Source organism: Mugil cephalus, chromosome 20, assembly GCF_022458985.1.
Source record: "Mugil cephalus isolate CIBA_MC_2020 chromosome 20, CIBA_Mcephalus_1.1, whole genome shotgun sequence".
Taxonomy (NCBI): domain Eukaryota; kingdom Metazoa; phylum Chordata; class Actinopteri; order Mugiliformes; family Mugilidae; genus Mugil; species Mugil cephalus.
In genome coordinates, this window is record NC_061789.1 from 10,712,880 (window position 1) to 10,732,050 (window position 19,171).

The window sequence follows — 19,171 nt, forward strand, 5'->3', positions numbered from 1 at the left end:
CTCAGCTCCCAGCACACCTAAAAATAAATTTAAAAAAGTTTATCAAAGTTAGATGTTTGGCTGGAGACATTTGACAAATTAAAAGCCGCATTTGATTTTTGCTTATTACTTTCATGTTACATGCATATGGTTAATAAAATCGTTCTGGTCTCTCGCCTGCTTTCTCACCTGTGGTGTAATAGAGCAGTACCAGCACAGCGAGCAGTTTGCTGAAAGTCATGACTGTGATGTAGCACCTGTGTAAGAGGGAACTGTGCAGCTTTATAGACACATCTAGAGAGATTATAATCTAATCAGCACCACCATCTTTCCCTTTACCTCTCACGCCAACCTTAGAAAATTTGCCCAAGTAATATTTCTGTGACATTTAAGAGATTTGCTTCAGATTTACTATGCATTTCATCAAGTACTTTGCAGACATACTGTATGTCATGCATCTTCAAATTGTCTCTAGTTGACAGAGCCCAAGGGCGTTCAGTAAGGTGTTAAAGTACTGGAGCTGCCACTGAATGAATCTGGATGATTTAGATACAAAAAAGGCCAGAAACTTCAGACTCAAGGTGTGAACAGGGATGGCAGGTGGTTTGAAGAGCAGTAAAGGAAAGCTGTCTATGCAAAATTGTCCTGGGGAGGTGGACTGAGACGTCATTGGTCACAGTTAAGACACTGTTTCTGGACATTAAATTGTTATTAGAGCACCGTACTGGGGGTAAACATGATCAGACAGAGTCCCCCATTTACAGGTGAGTATCTGGTTGTAATCAGACCTAACCTCATGTCAGATACAGGTGGACACCACACACAGATGTTCCTATGTAAAGCCTGAACTTCATTTAGCTACCATGTAACAGAATAAGCCAGGGGGATGAATTGGGGGTGTAATGGTTTCAGCTTAGTTTTTTTTTTTTTTTTTTTTTTTTGATAATATACCATAGTTTGAATAAATACTCCATTGCACTTGAGCAATACAGGAACGTAGTACGCGGTTGGTTTGTTTCCGCTGGGGTTTATTACTATGTAACACCGCGTATCATGTGACGTCGCCGAAGAATGCAAGTTTAGTAAGAAATCAAAGCCGCAGCGGAAGAATTTACAAGTTTTTATTGAAAACTGCACCCATGCAAGTTTGTTGAGCTCCTTAGCGTCGAGTTCAACGATGTCCCCTACGTGTTTTTGTAGCTTTACGTGTTTTTTTAAGCGCTAGACGGGCAGTTTGCTGTCATTTCATTTAACCTGGGCTGGTTTGTAAACATGGAGCGGACAAGCAGCGTCAACGCAGATCTTCCGCACAGCCCGGACTCCGGACACAGTGAGTTTGTCACTTATCTGCATTTGTTTATAAATATATCTGAACTAGAGAATTATAATTTCGAGTGGTTTGACGGTCGTTTTTTATATGTATATATATGTAATTACAGGTCGCTGGGCACCTTGGCGCAACTGGATTGGATTCTGGTGAGTTATAAATGAGATGAAGGTGTATTTTTCAAAACCCCACCTACGCACGTTATATATCCTGTTTATACGTAGCCGGATAACGAAACTAGCTGTCAGCTGTTAGCAAGTATCATGAAACCAAGCAACAGCTTCCTCTTAGTGCTTTTTTCGTTTGCAGGTTTCACTCAGATCCACTCTCCTTGTTGTCTCTATTTGAGACAAGTTTACTAAAAAATAAAAAATAAGTTCAGTGACTGAAACTGTTGCCAGTGTACCAACTTGTAATTATTATTAGTTATTTATTGCATTTGTTGCAAGTGGGAATAAGAGATATTAAAAATGGGGTTGTTTGCTAGTAAATATACACCGATCAGCCACAACTTTAAGACCACTGGCACTGAAATGAATGGCACTGACTATCTTGTAACAATACTGGGAATAGCTGGGAATTATTTCTGTTACTTAGACATGTGGCACCCAGGTCGACCAGACCAGGCACCTCCCATCCCTATAGCAATGACACTCAACGATGTCAGCAGCCATCCCCGGCAGGATGACACAGACACACACACACACACAAAAACAGTTTAGGAAGAACTCAAAAAAAAAAAAAAAATAACATGAAGAACAGCACAAGGTGTTGACCTGTCCTCCAAATTCATTGGATCCCGAACTGATCAAGTGTCTGTGGGATGATCCGCAGTGGGACCCTCCCCTCAACCCACGGGACTCAAAGGCCCCCACTAACAACACGCTTTGCTGTAAATAAGCTAGCTAGCTAAGAACTGACGCATTGGCAACATACGCTTACACGCATCTTTTCTTTTTGAGGAACTTTGCAGCCACTTGTCTCGTTATCAGTTTCATACTTCTGAATCTGCGTGTGCTCTGAATATGTCCTCAGGGTCCTCGGATTGTGCAACAACTTCGGTTATGTGGTTATGCTGAGTGCTGCTCATGACATCCTGAAAACACAAGAGTCAGGAAACGGCACAGCATCTGTAAGAAAGTCAATTTATGTGAAAATATTTAAAGTTGTGAGGCGTCTGCGTAGTCATGAAATGATTTAACTGTTTTCTTCTTTGTATTCTAGACTTCAGCAACGCTCACGGTGGCCGTCCATGGCAACAGTAGCAACAGCAGTAGCTATGACTGCAACCCTGTCTCTACTGCGGTAAATGGGCGATTCACAACACATATGGAGAATTAATAGTTTCCCAGTGTGAGGTTTTGGCCCCGAAGACAAAGGGATTATGTTGTGCAGATTTGTAGTGGTTTCCTGGGCCGTTGTCTCGCAGTAAACTTCCTTTTAAGTGTTGTTTTTTAACAGCAATAATCGCCAAGTTAACAGGAACTGAATCTAATTATTAACACGACAACTCTAGAAATGACAGCAGGAGAATCATTCGTAAAGAATCCTGAATACGTGACGACATTAAGTAGTTTAACAAAAGAAAACACCCAAGAAAAACAGGCTGTTACAGACATGTGCGTTTTAATACAGTTAAAATGTTTTTGCCCTTGTTAGAACTTTCTTCATTTCTGCATAAAAATGGCTCAAAAGAATCAGTGGATTTTCACACAGGTCATGATAAAGTGCATTTTTTTCTGGGTTTTCTTCAGGATTCATGTGAAAATCCACCTTTTTTTTTTAGCCATTTTTGTGCAGGAAACGCAGACAGCTGTGGAGGGATCAAAAACTTTTAAGCGGCCCTGCATGTTAAAGTTACCGGCGGTAACTACAAATGCTACATCTAACAGAACATTTTAGTAGAAAAATCGTCATGTAGTTGGCTTTTTTAGTCAGCTGTTAGCAGCCGTGATCAGATGTTTTGCGCTAAGCTAACGTACAGTTCCACATGTGTTTTTCTCGGTAAAGACACTTTTACTGGAAACCTCGTTTGTTTGCATCTGCACGAAACCTCAATCGACTCTTATTGACTTTTTAACTGCCACACATTCTGAAGAGAGCACATGTCTGTTTAAGGAGGGGGACATGTCTTGTATTGTTGCTGTTTTTAGAGCTTAGAGAGTCTTTTCTTTGCAGGCTGTGCTGTTAGCCGACATCCTCCCAACGCTCGTCATCAAGCTCCTCGCTCCCTTTTTTATCCACAAAGTGCCTTATGGGTAAGAGCATGATCATTAAATGTAGCAATTCACTTTCTGTCTCTCAAGGCGGAAAAATTTCAAGCTGAATATGCACAGTTTTCGTGAGAACAGCTGCTTTCGATGCATGTGTAATATGAGTATAGAGGTGGTAGAAAAGCCAGCGAATAAAGTTTTATTTATTTATAAAGTGTACTCAACAATATCGTGCGCATTTATTAAATTTTCTTCAGTACTCAGACAGGTTAACACGCATATTTCAGTGCACTGAAAAGCCTCTTGACTAATTCCTTTTTTAAATTTCAGTTTCAGGGTGCTGCTCTGTGTCGCCCTGGCTCTGGCGAGTTTCGTCCTTGTGTCCTTGTCCTCGGCCGTCTGGCTGAGTATTTTCGGTAAAGGCAGCCGTCGTCGATCTCAGTTCCATCTTTCGTTGGCGGCTGAACGGGCTCAAGTTTGAGAAATCAGATGATCAGACTAATCGGCTTATCAGATAAAAGCCTGAAGCCCTCTGCCTCGGTTTCGTTTCCTCTCGTCTCGTCTGTTTGTAGCAGACGTGCGATATCTGTCACCGCACTAAGGCTGATGAGCGAACTGGATACCGTTTATCACAGCATTTATCAAAATATATAAAAATAAAACCTAAAGATGTCTTTTCAAATCATGTTCAGGTCAACTCATCTACTGGATCAGATACTCTGATTGTATACTGGTTATATACTATCATGGTACATTCAGTGGTAACCACAGCAGCAGCCTGCTGCGTGTTTACTATATATACATGTATGTATTATTAACAATAAGACAAAAGTCTGGTCTCATTTTACATACAGAGCATTTAAAATGTGAGTTGCATGTTGATATTACTTTGACTATGTAGCCCTCGTTCAGACCTTTCGTCCATCACAAAAAAAAAAAAAAAAAGTTGGTTGGATGCTTGATTCTTTCTCCGTCTCCAACGAAATAATAAACTTCTCCGGTGCTGTGTTTGCAGGAGTGATTTTTGCCAGTGCGAGCGCAGGACTCGGAGAGCTGTCCTTCCTCTCTCTCAGCGTCTTCTTCAGCAGGTGAGCACTCGTTCCTTCAGGTATTTCATTTGGTATTGACAACTTTTCACCACTGTAGCTTTTACCTCACCTCTGGAAACGAGCTACACACATATATATATAGTATATTATCATTTATTTGTGGTCATATTATGACAGTAAACACAAACCAGTGGGTGGCTGTATAATTGATAGTCTAACAAACCATTTGTATGTATGTACTTCATGTGAGTGCATCTCTTAGGTGATATAATGCAACCGGTTTTCTAACAATTGTTTCCAACCTGCCACAGAGATGTACTGGAGGGTTGGGGCTCAGGCACTGGTGGCGCTGGTGTTGCCGGAGCGCTGGTCTATGCAGGCCTTATCCAAGCCGGCATATCAGCCCGGGTTACACTTCTTATCATGCTGGTCATCCCCGTGGCCATGATGATTAGGTGAGTGTGGAAGTACAAAGATCAGAGATATCTCTATTTGCCTGTTTGTAAGAAGATAAAATGTAGTTTTTCTCGCTAGGAGCTAGTCAAAACTAGTAAAAAAAAAAAAAAAAATGTCACCACATTTGGCCTCAAAAATGTACAGTGGTGGAAAAAAGTTTTTGTACACCTCATTAAGAGTCACTCTTAGGTCTTCAAGTGTAATTTCTTTTAGTGCAGTCACGGACAAAATACTAAACAAATCCTTAAACAGCCATTAAAATAACATTTTTCTGTTGCCGTTCCTTGTGTCTATATAAGTACATTTGAAAGTTCTTCAGAGGCTGAAACAAGGAACCTAACTCAGGAAAAACACACCTGAAGATACAGATTCTCAGCCAGGAAGTTTACTAATTAATTGAATAATTGTGTGTGCTTGTCCCAGCTACTTTTTCCTGCTAGTTCCTCCACCTTCATTACCTCAGTGGAAGAGGGACGAGACGGGGTACACAGCTTTGGGCTCGGAGGAGACTCGGAGGATCATCGACGGTTCAGACGAGGAGGAGCAGGAGAACACGGCGGGTAAATTATGGCACGCATTACTTAATTAAATAAATAGAAACTGGAATATAAACTTACATGTTTTGTTAGTTGGAGAAGCCTCCTAATCCAGCTGGAGTTGTGCAATACATTCATTTGGAAGGTCAAAGATCGCTGCTTCGCTCTAATCTAATCAGAAGTTGGTTGAGACGTTTTTCCATTAAAGTCGGTGAAAGGATAAAGCTTTATCTCAATTTAGTTGCACGGTGAGAAACAAAATGCTTTAGTTTTTTCTTATGTGTCTTTAAAATGAGTCGTTACTTGACATGTGAGATCTATCTGTGTCCTCTGCAAGTTTGATCTTTGGTTTTTCGTTGGAGGAGATTGTGTTCAGATCTGTGTGTGTGTTTGCATTGGAAACGTTAGAGATTTTCCGGTGAAATAGTTTACATAGTGTTTTCATGTTTGATATTTATATCATTTCAGCTTGGATGCAAAGATTTTACATAAAGCTAAGCTAGCAGTCCGTCTCTCTTGAACTGTTTCTTTAACCTCCTGAGAGCATACGTCCTCATGTGAGGACATCAGGTTTTAAGCTATAACGCTTGCAAAGCCATGTTCAGTTTTATATTTTGTTACATTTTGGTGACTTATACAGTGGAATAGTCCCCGTGTCCACATGTGAGGACGTAACTTTTTCCAAAAACAACTTCCTGTACAAAGATGATGCTTATTTATTTATTTTTTTACTTCTTCAGTCCTACTAATCCCAAATATCTATATATCTAAATATATATATATCTATCTATATAATCAGCTCAAAGAGGCTAAAATGCACCTCAGAATCTAATCAGTCACAAATTCATCCTCTTTGTCACTTGAATTTTGGGACGTGCGTGATCGTTGGGTTGAATCCGCAAAATATGGAGGAGCCCCACTCTCTGTCAGTCGACTCAGTCAGATACGTTATAGAAATGCCATTGATTCGCTCTCCGCCGCGCGGCTGATGTCATTAAAGAGTCATTTTAAAGCCCTGCTGTTTGTTGTCGAATAATTACACAGGCCATATTCTCTTCCCATTCAATGTAACAGAGGTCAGGTCCACGGGACCTCTCACGTGTGCAGAAAGACTGCATATCATCAAAGTAAGTGCACTCTGAGCTCAACTCGCATATTTGTTTTTCAGTATCCATCAGCTCACATCATCATTATTATTATTATTATTATTGTTGTTATTATACTCTTGTGGGTAGGGCTTGCTGAGGTTTGTGTTTCCCCTGGGGCTCGTCTACTTTGCTGAGTACTTCATCAACCAGGGTTTGGTGAGTTCTTGATGCCCTCTGGCGTCACGCTCAGTTAACCTCAAGGCTGCGTGGGAATAAAAGATATGAAAACTGAGAATGTATTTTTATTTTTTTTTCCTCCTCCAGATGGAGCTCCTGTTTTTCCGCAACTTTTACCTGTCCCACGCAGAACAGTACCGCTGGTCAGTACGGTGATGCTTGAATTTAGACAGATGTGCAGCTAGATGACACCGAGCTCTCTTTGCTTATTCTTAATCTGTGTCGCCAGGTACCAGACTCTGTACCAGGTTGGCGTGTTGATATCTCGGTCGTCCCTGCGCTGTGTGAAGATTAAGAAGCTGTGGATTCTCGCTTTGCTACAGGTGAACTATAGAGAATAAAATCATCAGAAAACAGATGTTTCTAATTAAAAGTATTATAATTTATTAGTATATGTCTTTTATACTACGATAGTGAATGTATGCCCCTTTTTTTTTATTAATTTAGACTGACATCTGAGGCAGGGGCATCACATATTATCTTGTTAAGTGTGTAGCTTTTGAAAATAGATTCTGGACCTAAATCAATAATGTTTTTATCATTATTATGTGGAAAGACGTTTGCGGTAAACGTGCTGTTTTTCTCCTCTGCTCTCCACAGGTAGCGAATGCTGTGTTTCTCCTGTTCGCCGTACGCTACCAGTTCCTGCCCAATGTTTGGATTGTGTTTGTTATCATCCTCTATGAGGGTCTGCTGGGCGGAGCTGCGTACGTCAACACTTTCTACTCGATCAGCAAAGAGGTAAAGTCGTCCTCTATGTCTCGGGAGTTGTTGAGGGTCATTAAAAACAGCCGTCTGCTTCTAATGCTGATCATTTTGTTTAAGGCAACAGTGCGGGGCTTTAAAATATAAATGAATGTGTGTTAGAGTCAAGCCCTTCGCTTCATCAGTTAACACAGTACTGACTCATGCACCGGTAACAATGTGTTCTACTTCAACCAGCTGCTCTATGTTTTGTTTTTGTTTTGGAAGAGCTGAGGATCAGAGTAAAGGACACATTGAGTTCCGAGGAGTCTGTGGCAGAGAAATGAGATGAGAGTTACAGATGTAACCTTGGTTCTATGAATGAATCAACTCATAGTCAGGAAAGAAGGAGATTTTGCAAAGGAAATGTCCGAGTTAAAGTTTCTGAACCTTTTTTTTCCTCATCAAATGGGGTCCAAACGTTAAATAATGTGACAGTTACACATTTTTATTCTTCTGGGTCAACATTTATTTACTCTAGACTGAAGTGCAGAGTCACAGCTTTAATTTTAGCAAGTTTACATCAACAGAATCATGTGTTTACTGTTGATTTATGTCCCCTCGTCCTTTTTCTGATGTCTCTCGTTTCTCCCACAGACTGAAGACAGACACAGAGAGTTCGCCATGGCTGCTGCCAGCGTGGGAGACAGTCTGGGCATAGCTCTGGCTGGAGCTGTGTCTTTCCCCGTCCACAGGTACTTCTGTTCCCTCTGAACGAGCCCACGCGCCGCCAGCAGGACGAATACCCATTGCTGACTGTTGGCATCAAAGAGGGGATGGATCTGCGGATTAAAAATCACCTCTTACTGATTTATGACGTCTCAAAAATTGATTACACACAGGCAACGTGTATTTGCTTGTGCGAACTGCTGTGAAAAATATCCCCGTGGCTGCTTCGTTGGAAACCCCTTCCTGTGGCTCAGCGTGACAGCGAGCCAGGACATGTGAACAGAAGTATAATAATAACATTTATTTTAAAGATTGGTTTTATTTGTAACTGAAAGAACAATTGAAGAATAACACTTACTGTATCTTTATCTTGTCATGAAGTTTTCTAAAAAGGTCCTTTTGATAACTGGCAAAGTAGGAGCTGACAGTGGACAGCAACACTAGAGCTGATTAAACCCTAACTCTAACCCTGGAGGTGTCGTGGGCCTAACTTAAAGGCAGGGTATGTAAAATCTGTGCTGCCCCACGTCCTCCCGGTGAACGCTCTTAAACCCAGGCTCTTTTTCGGAGTGAAAACAGGTCAAATAAGGTGTTTTTTCGTTGATCAGACCGGTACAGAATGTGGCTTCAACACTAACACCTTCCAGTGGCTGTGTCAGCATGGAGAAGTCCACCGTTGAGCCTTCGCTAGTAACAGGATGTGAATGCACATCGACTTACGTAGAGTAACCGATAGGAACAACCAAGACAGCGACACTCCGTAAAATAGCCTGTGATTGGTGGAAAAACACTGTCTGAAGCCTTTGGACAAAATGACAGCAAAAATAAATGGCATGCCCTGCCTTTAATGAAACATCTGTGTTTAGCCTGAGATCTTGGCACAAGGGATTATAACATCTTATCCTCTGTATTTAGGAAAGCTGTTATTTTCCTGACAATGCAAGTGTTTGTCAACCGTGGGTTATGGTAACGTGTAATTATAAGATACAAGAATATTTATATGCTGATGTCATGGGATATTTCATCTCTGTTATATCATCATTTTAGTTCCCTCAGTCTTGGGACATAACCAAAGAGCCCATCATCTGATTGCTGACACTATTACAGCATCTACTCTCTAAAGGATAGTAACATGACTAGGGTGCCTTACTGTGGTTAGAACATGTTTAAATCAGGTTATTGCTAAACTAACTGATGTTTATTGTTACTTTTGTTAAGCTTTTTAATCAGTAGGTACACCTGTGACCAAAAAAGTACTAAATTGTAAGTTTCTACCACTTTTATGATGCAGATTAACTTTATATTTTAGATAATTTAGCAGTATCGAATACAAGACAAACCCCAGAGCATTAATTACAAATTGTTTCTAATGTATGTATATAAAAAAAATCTTAAATAGCACCAGTGAAAAGGTTTCATAAGAACTTTCACTTTTTTTTTTTTTTTTTTGCACAAGTTGCTCTTTTTTAAAGTAAAAGCTTGGTTTTAAATGGTTTTTTTTTCATGTTGTACAAGCCTTAAAGATACAAACACATTTAATTTCCTTGTGTACTTGGACCATGTCCCCTGTTTTTCTCCCATATGTGTCTTGAACATGAACTAATGTGCACATTCCTACTGAAAATTAAACCACCATGTTTTGCTATGTCTGGTTTTGTCATAACTTTGTTACAACTTATTAGAGTTTTTAAAGTCTGCGCTTGCTTTGTTATAGTTTTTATTAAATAAATAAAAGATGTTTACCATTTATTTACAAGGGCAAGATGCAATGCTATAACTGAATTGTCCCCGGCTGTAAAATAAAACTTGATGTACATGTTGATTGTGTTGTGATTACTGCTCTTGGTATTTTCAAATGGCTTAGGGCAGTGGTATATAGATCACACCTTGGAAAATATAATTGGCTCTCTCATGTCATACGCAAACACAATCTTAGTTACCATATTTATGCAGATGATTCGCGACTTTACATTTCACTACACCCGGATGACTTATCACCCATAATATCCCTCACTCAGTGTAGCAACGATATTAATCAGTGGATGTCAGAAAACTTTTTACAACTAAACAAAGACAAAACAGAAATAATCATCTTTGGTGCACAGGCTCAGAGACTCTCTCTCTCTTGACAGCAAAACTGAAGCAAGGAACCTGGGCATAATTATCGACAGCAATCTAAATTTCAGAAGTCATATCAATCACATTACAAGATCGTCTTTTTATCATCTCAAAAATATCTCCAAATTCAGGGGCTTTCTGTCAAAATCAGATTCGGAAAAATTAACCCACGCATTTATAACAAGTAGATTAGATTACTGTGATGGTTTATTCACTGGATTCCCGAATTCAAGTATTCAGAGGTTACGACTAATTCAAAATGCAGCTGCACGTATTCTCACTGGTACCAAAAAATAAACAAATCCACACATCACACCTGTTCTTAAATCTTTGCACTGGTTCAAAATACTGCTCCTGGTTTATAAAGCACTACATGGTCTTGCACCTCAGTACATCACAGATATGCTCATCACTTACACCCCAGCAAGAACAGGGAGGCAGCTTTTAGTGTATATGCCCCACAAAGATGGAACACCTTGCCTGACACAGTTAGACATGCCACATCAGTAGCCATCTTTAAAAACAGATTAAAAACCTATCTTTTTTCAACAGCATTCTGCTGAGCTGTGTGTGTGCATGTGTGGTTGTGTGAGTTGGTACGCATGTATGAGTTATAAGTTATGAGTTTAAGTGTGTATGTGGTGAAAATAGCACACATATGATTGTTTACTTGCACTTATACCTTTCAATTGATTCCAAACTGATTTTTATGTAACTGTTTGTATTATAACTGTGTTTACCTCTTGTAAAGCACATTGAGTCTGCCTTGTGCATGAAACGCGCTTCATAAATAAGATTGAATTGAATTGAATTGAACTTTGTTTGCAAAACAAGACAATTTTGTATACAACAGAAAATTGAAGGAAAATTAATACTTTCTCAATAGTTTTTTTTTTTTTTTTACAATCAAGTGGTTTCCTCCTTGTATTCAATTTTATTGAGGAGCATCGTTTCTTTTTTTAATTGAAATAAAACCATTTCAATCATAAAATTTCAAGGATATATTCATTTTAATTGACCTACTAAGAGCTGGTGACTATCTGTAGCAGTGAAAGATGTGATGTTATCAAACGAGTCAGTCTTTTGAACGGCTCGGTTTTGCAGTTGCGAGCCCGTTGTTTGCGAGTCGTGCTCAAATTGCTTACGCTTTCTTCACGTGTCACCGGTGTGTCCCATGAGTCTGCGTTGTACACGCTGCCGTCACATGAACGACTAATGACATCTCAGAGTGCGAGGTTTCTACAGTGCGCTCCATTCACGTAAACACGGCTATATACACGCAGCTATTAGCTAACTAATGCCAATGAGGAGTGTGATTAGACTGACAGGGTATTGGAGCGCACCCAGATTTACATGTTTATCATGTCCTAATTTTTATTCTAGTTGTGTTTGTTTATTATGCATACATATTTTGTATTCTTATTTGTTGTTTTTATATTTTTCTGTATCGTTAAAATGTAAAGTTGTTTTACATGGAAGTTATGTAATAGTGATTTCACTGTCAGAGCATGGGGATATGGCACCACCTTGCTACAAGTGACTGTTTCCTTGATAAAACGAGTTACCCCTGGTTGACTTATAATTGATTTTAACAAGGAGCCAATGAATCTTCTGAGCGACTCTTTGAAAGGAACGGCTCCTCAAATCCCAGCTCCCTTCAAAGACCCATAAATCCCATCCTCACTGGACCTGAGCAATGCGCGTTCCCGACACCGGAAGTCACTGCCTGGTCGTCGCTTGCGTTCATGAGCTCGACGGGAGTGAACCGGCAAAGACGGCACAGGGGGGAAGAAGAGGGGCCGGCAGACGGCGAAAGAACCGACGATCCACGGAATGAAACATATTAATGTGGGCTCATCGAAATCCTGCTATCACTAGCTTTACGGTAACTACTCCCACTTTTGTTTCCACCGGTTAGCGGCGGTTCGTTTTTTTAATGTGTGTTGCTAACGGAATTAGCCGAGAGGCGCTAACCAGTGTTGACGCCGTATGTTGGAACAACGTACAGCGTTCCGCCACTAAACTAATATCGCTTTTGGTATTTTATCGCCTCGCGGGGTATATGTCGTTTTTAAAAAATTAGAAGACGGGTATTTTGACAACCTTTTAGGTCAAACTCCCCAACAAAATGGTTGGCTAAGTTATCAAAGAACCGGTCGTTCGCTGACGTCGTTAGCAGTGATGTAAGCTGCATGCTAATGGCTACATCGGCTAAGTGCTAAGCTACGCCCCTAGGCCTCACGTTCCTGGAAGAATAGCGTCAGTTTTCTGCTTTAAACTGGTCATCTGTGTTTAGTGTACACAAATAGATAACTTAACGCGACGTCTGTTTTATTTTGACGAAGCTGCTGTTTAATTAGGAACCAATTTGAGGGAAAATCAAACGCAACAACCCTTTCTTTTTCTAAACAGGGTTACCACTTACTTTTGTGTTATTTCGACGATTTGTATGAGTTCGATTGAGTTCCTTAACTGTACTTTTCCCCCCCTTCTCATTCAGAGTGAAAGCCTGGCGTACACTATTTGAGGACCCCCCCTCGTCCCCTTTCGAGGAACTCTGTTGTGTCTGACTCCTTCACTGTTCTCGGGGGGCAGGAGTCCGATATCCCAGTCGCGGTGCGAGAGGAAGAGGAGTGTGTGTGATCATAGTTTGTGAACCGCTCTCCCTATGTGTGTGACAATGGGGGACATCAGTGACCTGGACCGACAGATAGAGCAGCTCAGACGCTGTGAGCTCATCAAGGAAAATGAAGTCAAAGCACTGTGTGCCAAAGCCAGGTAAAGGATCACAATGTCTCCTGTATACTGACAAACAAAACAATTAAATGTGAAATACATTCTCAGTCCACTTTATTAGGTGCATTACATGCTAGTACACACATGGGCTTTGTTTTTACAGCCGCTTTTTGGCATAGATTCAGCAAGGTGCTGGAAACATTCCTCAGATATTTTGGTCTGTATTGACATGATAGTGTCTGGTAACTGTGGAGGCTGTTTGACTACAGCGAACTAATTTCCATGTTCAAGAGACCAGGCTGAGATGATGTGAGCCTTGTAGCAGGGCACGCTATCCCGCTAAAAGTAGCTGCCAGAAGCAGTCCAGTTTCTGTGAATTTAGTGATCTTAGCTGTCACATACTTCTGTTTAGAGGCTCAAAGTAGTGTGTGTCTGTGCAAAGAGACTCTTCTCTGTCTTCTGTGTATTTTTGTTCAAATGAGTGGTTGTTTTTCTATGAGCTGAGCCAATCGGGTTATTCTTCTTCGATATCTTGCATCAACAAACCATTTTCACAGAAAGCCCGTTCCCTGTAAAGATAATAGATCAGCAGTTTGAAAAACTCAAACCAGCCTTTGCAACCTTTTACAACCATGCTGCGTTCAAAGTCACTCGAATCACATTTTGTTCCCATTCTGTGCTGGGTTCGCACTCGGAACATGTTGCCCCGACCTACATTTTTCTCCCACATAATTGACTGATTAGATATTTGCTTTGACAAGCAGTTTTACACGTGTACCTATCTGCCGAAAGCTGAAAATATATGCAAAGAGTTTTAACTGAACTATTCACAGTATTTACTGTTTCGTAATGTTTTTTGTTTGTTTTTTTTTTGGAGATACTGCAGTGTAGTGGTGTGCTTACTTTTAAAGTGTGTTATGTTGGTAGGTTAGTTGTTGTTTTTCAAATTATTTGCAGTGTATAATTACAGGAATTCTCATAATTTGTTTCTCAAAAATCTTCAAAAATTATGATCAACAAAAGGACATTTTTAAAGAAATAAAGGCAGATTAAATATCTGCAACATAAACGATGTCCATTAACCATACTTAATTCCCTGTCTTTAACTTTTACCACTTATTCTTTTCTATTTTATCATTCTTTGTTGTTGTTTTTTTGACTGTCAAGCTTCTGTTCAATATTCACATTTTGATGCAGGGATTAGAACATGAAAGACATGAATTCAGTCCAACGTGTAATTATTACACATTTATTTAATGAAGGTATCTAAAGTAATGCAGATTTAAAAAAAACAAAAAAAAGATTCAGGTGTGCGTTTTAAACTGCTCTGCTTTCTAATTGTGTTGTTTCAAATGTAAATCTCTGTTTGGACATGACTGACAATTCAGAGCATTAATCCTGATAGTAAACTGCAGTTAGCATGCGTTAAATAAATATTCTTTAAAACTATTTTAGGCCTTAGAGTTTTTTTGCTTTTGTACGATTGTCCTGCCAGATGCCTTGTTTTGCTTTTTGGCAGCTGCACTGATGAGCACCTGCTTTATGCAACAAAAACAGGAAGGCGAAATTATTACAACACACAAGGTTGTCGGCCCTTTTAAGTACTGCTTATGATGCGTCTTAATCGTGCTCTTTAGTGTCGTGTTAAAATATCCAATTGCTGCTTGATATTGGCACGAACCACTTTGATGGTGACGTTGAGCCCGGGAGCTCGGCCCAATTCTTAATTAGGTTTTATGTAAATAGATTTATGTACAGTGTTTTGGTTTTCAAAAAGTCAAATCATCCGTGCAGATGACTTGGTGACTCAGACGTTGTGCTGGTTTCACCACTAAAATCAGATGCATACAAGAGTTGGTTTGTCATTGGTTCTTTTCTTTGCTGTCTGCTAATGTAATGCAACAAAAGTGCAACCAAGGAATATGTCTACAGCCAGCAAATATAGCAAGTCACTTCCTTTATGTTCTGCTGTACAGAAGTCTGTGTGGTAACCTTCAAAGTCATAAATTAATGGATGTATGTGGATGTATTTTCAGAGAGATTCTGGTTGAAGAGAGCAATGTCCAGAGAGTAGACTCTCCAGTCACAGTAAGTAACATCTACCGACGCTTTTCTCCTCAGAATTAGACTGAGAGCCAGTTAACTGTAATAATAAGTTTTCTCTGTTTTTTTTTTTTCCTCACAGGTTTGTGGTGATATACATGGTCAGTTCTATGACTTAAAAGAGCTCTTCAGAGTAAGTTTCAATTCATGTGTTGTTTTTGTTTGTTTGTTTTTATTTGACTCTAAAATTGGCTTGTGGTGTCTGGACTGAGACGGACACATTATCCAGACTCAACATGCTGAATTTACATTAGTAAACACAACTCCTGAAGCGCACTTTGTACAGTCTGTTCCCGGTGTCCTAGCATGTTTTACTGTGACGATTGTGTTAAAAAATATTATCTTGCACTTTACCGACGAACATCTCATTGTCAACAGTCCATACAGTTTCCTGTGTGTTTTTATTATTTTATTTTTTTGTGTGGTCTGATAATTTCCTGTTTTTGCTGCGGTGGAGTTCTGAGCCAGGAAGTTGAGACTATATAACCAAACAAGCTATTGACTCTGTTTGACAATTAAGTTCTGTAAAGCTATACTTCAAAACAAACTAGTCTAGCCGGTGTGATGAACCAGCAGTTCTGTCACTTTCACACGACACAGGCCGACTCAATTCAAACCACTTAACCAGAAAGACGAGCGTTGTGTCCGTATCTGGTCCTAATTTGTCCTGAACGGTTATTTCAGATGACCACACATGGAGGCACAGGGCTATTCTGTCTAATGGCTGCAGACCAGTCAGAGGGAAATCCGTTTCCTTTGTTGACCACTAGGGGGCATAGTCTGTTTATCACATTGAATTGTAGATACCAAGCACAGCTGTGTGGTATTACCATCAGCTCTGCCCTAACACACACACTCTTGAATAAAACAGGTGTTTTAAACACCTGTTGGATGCCAAAGCGCTTCTTGCAGTTAATTTTAGAAGCTTGTTAGATATTTTGGTGTCATTGTTCGCATTGCTCGCTAGATGCCTTGTGTTTAAATCATATTGAACAAAGAGGAGCACAAGGAGCTGTCCCCCCCGCCCACGTTGCGTGTTTTTTTCCAATTTAAAATAACATGCAGTCACTGCCTGTTGCATGACGAATGTCTACAGGGTGGTGGGTGTGGAAATTCTGGTCCCATTTGCATAAGATTCACAGTGAACCCCCCTTTAAAACTACTTTGTGTAATGTTTCCCCTTGACAGGTTGGTGGAGACGTCCCGGAGACAAATTATCTCTTCATGGGCGACTTTGTGGACAGAGGTTTCTACAGTGTGGAGACTTTTCTTCTGCTGCTAGCTCTTAAGGTACACATGAATCTGTGTCCTAGTTGGCGCAGATGGAAGGATTGATTTATTTATTTGAAGAATTTAGATGAAAGCAGGGGACTCTACATCTTAAAGTCCTGCATCTTCACCTTTTACGTCTGATGCGCTCAACAGGTGCGTTATCCAGACAGGATAACCTTGATCCGGGGTAACCACGAGTCCCGGCAAATCACCCAGGTCTACGGCTTCTACGACGAGTGCCTCCGCAAGTACGGCTCAGTGACTGTCTGGAGATACTGCACTGAGATATTCGACTACCTTTCCCTCTCCGCCATCATCGATGGCAAGGTAAGAGACATCTGTCTCTACGTTCTTTCACCTTTTTGAAAACGTTCCTGTTTCTCATCACGTCCCTCCGTTACCTTCAGATCTTCTGCGTGCACGGCGGATTGTCCCCCTCCATCCAGACACTGGACCAGATCCGGACCATTGACAGAAAACAGGAAGTGCCTCACGACGGGCCCATGTGTGACCTCCTGTGGTCGGACCCTGAAGGTTTGTACAGATTTTTTTTTTTAACATACTCACGTGTTTCTGATTATTGAACGTAAGAAGAAGAAAAAAAAAGCACACGTGTATATTCGCCTGACTTGTTTCGTCTCCCTCCTCCAGACACCACAGGGTGGGGGGTGAGTCCCAGAGGTGCCGGCTACTTGTTTGGGAGCGACGTGGTGGCTCAGTTCAACGCCGCCAACGACATCCACATGATCTGTCGAGCGCATCAGCTGGTGATGGAGGGCTACAAGTGGCACTTCAACGAGACGGTGCTCACCGTGTGGTCGGCGCCCAACTACTGCTACAGGTACCGTAGGCTTATTTACATTAAACTCAGTTAATCATTTATGTTTGCATGTATTTAAATGATGTTAGAGCCACAGAGATGAGGCATGTACTACACTTCATACCAGCAGGTGGCAGTAGTCATTTAAAATACACAGCGTTCCAGCACCAGGGAACATTTAAACTCATTTAGTTTTTACTGTAAGAGCTACCTGTTTTATCTTGGTGCTGGTAACAAAAAATGCAGATGTCCTAACCAGCTGTTGGTGTCTCTTCCGTCAATCAGATGCGGCAACGTGGCGGCGATCTTGGAGCTGGACGAGCATCTACAGAGGGAGTTCATCATATTTGAGGCGGCGCCACAAGAGACCAGAGGCATCCCCTCCAAGAAGCCAGTAGCCGATTATTTCCTGTGAAGTTTTTGAGCAGACAGCCATGATTTTTTTTTTCTTTTTTCTTTTTTTTCTTTTTTTTTTTTCTTCCTCTCTTTGTCTTCAAAAACTCCGCTACCATTTCACACCGGCTGCCCTCCATCCTGCTGCTGGACGGTTCTGTCAGTCTGAACTCTCAGCAGTTAGATAGAAAACCCGCCAAACCCTGCAAAGCTCTCCCGACGGCTTCGGCTTGAAGAGCTGGATTTCTGCCGCGCTGCAGAAGCCTGACAAAGCAGTCACTGTGAAAGGTGTCAGGAGGGCGGGGGTGGATACTGGACCCATGACTGTCGTCTCCTGTGTTCAGCTGTATAAGATGGCCATTTTCCTTCTGCCCTCAGCCTCCTTCCATTTCCATCTGTTGTCTGTAGATAAGCTACAACACTTTCCCTTCCTGACTCTTTCCACCCTCTTAGTATATATGTATTTTTTTATGACAACCATTGTCATTTAGTTTTATAAGTATTTGGAAGGAGTTAAATGTTTTTTTGTTTTGTTTTGTTTTTTTCCTTTTTCAAAAAATGTGCAGATGTAGGAAATTTTACAATTTAATGAATTCCTTCAATGCATATGTTGTTTTTTTGGTTATTTTCTTTTGTATAATTGTTGCTGCAAAGATTAAATACAAAATGCCCCATTCTCTTCTCCTCTCTCTTCCAATTATTTGCTCTTATGTTTTTTTGTTTTTTTTTTTGTTTTGTTTTGTTTAATTGTCACCTGCGTTGCTATTTAACACCGGAACCAGAAATGTAACGGCTCTCTACAGGGGTCACCATAGTCACTATCGTTTATTAATTCCTTTTAATCTACAAATCTCTGTAGGTCTGTCAATTTTGATATTGTGAGAATAAAGTTTTTGTATCAATGCTGATTCACTGGCTTTTCTGGGGTTTAATGTCACGTACAAACACACAGACTATGGGCACAAAGGCACATGGGGTCAAAATGAATCCATGAAATCGATTAATGTGATTAATTCTGGAGATCCACTGTGTATGTGTTGATTAAATCTGGAAAAAAAAAACGATTACACTATTAAAGGGGCAAATAAATTCACTCTTACCCTTGAGCAAGGCACTTAACCTTAATCTTTTCTAAGTTAACCTGCTAACAGGTGAGGGGGTTTGACACGTGAGCTTATTTTTTTATGAATGAAAATGTATCTTCGTGAAGGTAAAACGAAATCAAAAGTGGGGATACACGTCCAGAGTTCCCAGTAACCGAGAACCTTTACCCTTTTTCTCTCCCTCACCTGACAAGTTTTCAAGGCTAGTTTTTCTAGCTCGGCCTCCTCCCATTTCCAGATACTCCAAAAGTTGGGTAACACCCGGAAGAGTGTGGCACTAACTTTTTTTTTTCCCAGCTCTTGCGCGACCGGTCACAGGACCGAAAGC

General features: G+C 40.6%; 2 protein-coding genes across 3 annotated transcripts; both read left to right on the plus strand.

Annotated features, from left to right (window-relative positions):
- Positions 1-1,018: 1,018 nt before the first annotated feature.
- On the plus strand, positions 1,019-10,120 carry cln3 (CLN3 lysosomal/endosomal transmembrane protein, battenin). Of its 2 annotated transcripts, none has more exons than XM_047572726.1 (15): positions 1,019-1,309; positions 1,419-1,455; positions 2,342-2,438; positions 2,531-2,611; positions 3,485-3,564; positions 3,850-3,935; positions 4,535-4,607; positions 4,880-5,023; positions 5,448-5,584; positions 6,605-6,687; positions 6,796-6,864; positions 6,973-7,028; positions 7,115-7,208; positions 7,486-7,626; positions 8,227-10,120. In XM_047572726.1, exons 1-15 carry the CDS (start codon positions 1,252-1,254, stop codon positions 8,341-8,343), a joined length of 1,353 nt encoding a protein of 450 aa, XP_047428682.1. In that variant the 5' UTR covers positions 1,019-1,251; the 3' UTR covers positions 8,344-10,120. The 2 variants fall into 2 exon arrangements, with proteins under 2 accessions (XP_047428682.1, XP_047428683.1); XM_047572727.1 differs by having other exon boundaries at positions 6,635-6,687.
- Positions 10,121-12,136: 2,016 nt separating this feature from the next.
- On the plus strand, positions 12,137-18,648 carry LOC124998305 (serine/threonine-protein phosphatase 4 catalytic subunit B). Its single transcript, XM_047572586.1, has 9 exons — positions 12,137-12,301; positions 12,917-13,194; positions 15,189-15,240; positions 15,338-15,388; positions 16,444-16,545; positions 16,681-16,854; positions 16,935-17,061; positions 17,179-17,368; positions 17,633-18,648. Exons 2-9 carry the CDS (start codon positions 13,085-13,087, stop codon positions 17,760-17,762), a joined length of 936 nt encoding a protein of 311 aa, XP_047428542.1. The 5' UTR covers positions 12,137-12,301; positions 12,917-13,084; the 3' UTR covers positions 17,763-18,648.
- Positions 18,649-19,171: the final 523 nt, after the last annotated feature.

Excerpts from the sequence above, each read along its gene's own strand:
- cln3 (XM_047572726.1), top strand. The coding sequence starts at position 1,252 with ATGGAGCGGACAAGCAGCGTCAACGCAGATCTTCCGCACAGCCCGGAC. Across the intron at positions 3,936-4,534 it reads CGTCTGGCTGAGTATTTTCG|GAGTGATTTTTGCCAGTGCG; the intron begins GTAAAGGCAGCC and ends CTGTGTTTGCAG. Across the intron at positions 6,865-6,972 it reads ACTTCATCAACCAGGGTTTG|ATGGAGCTCCTGTTTTTCCG; the intron begins GTGAGTTCTTGA and ends TTCCTCCTCCAG.
- LOC124998305 (XM_047572586.1), top strand. The coding sequence starts at position 13,085 with ATGTGTGTGACAATGGGGGACATCAGTGACCTGGACCGACAGATAGAG. Across the intron at positions 17,062-17,178 it reads CCTGTGGTCGGACCCTGAAG|ACACCACAGGGTGGGGGGTG; the intron begins GTTTGTACAGAT and ends TCCCTCCTCCAG. Across the intron at positions 17,369-17,632 it reads GCGCCCAACTACTGCTACAG|ATGCGGCAACGTGGCGGCGA; the intron begins GTACCGTAGGCT and ends TCCGTCAATCAG.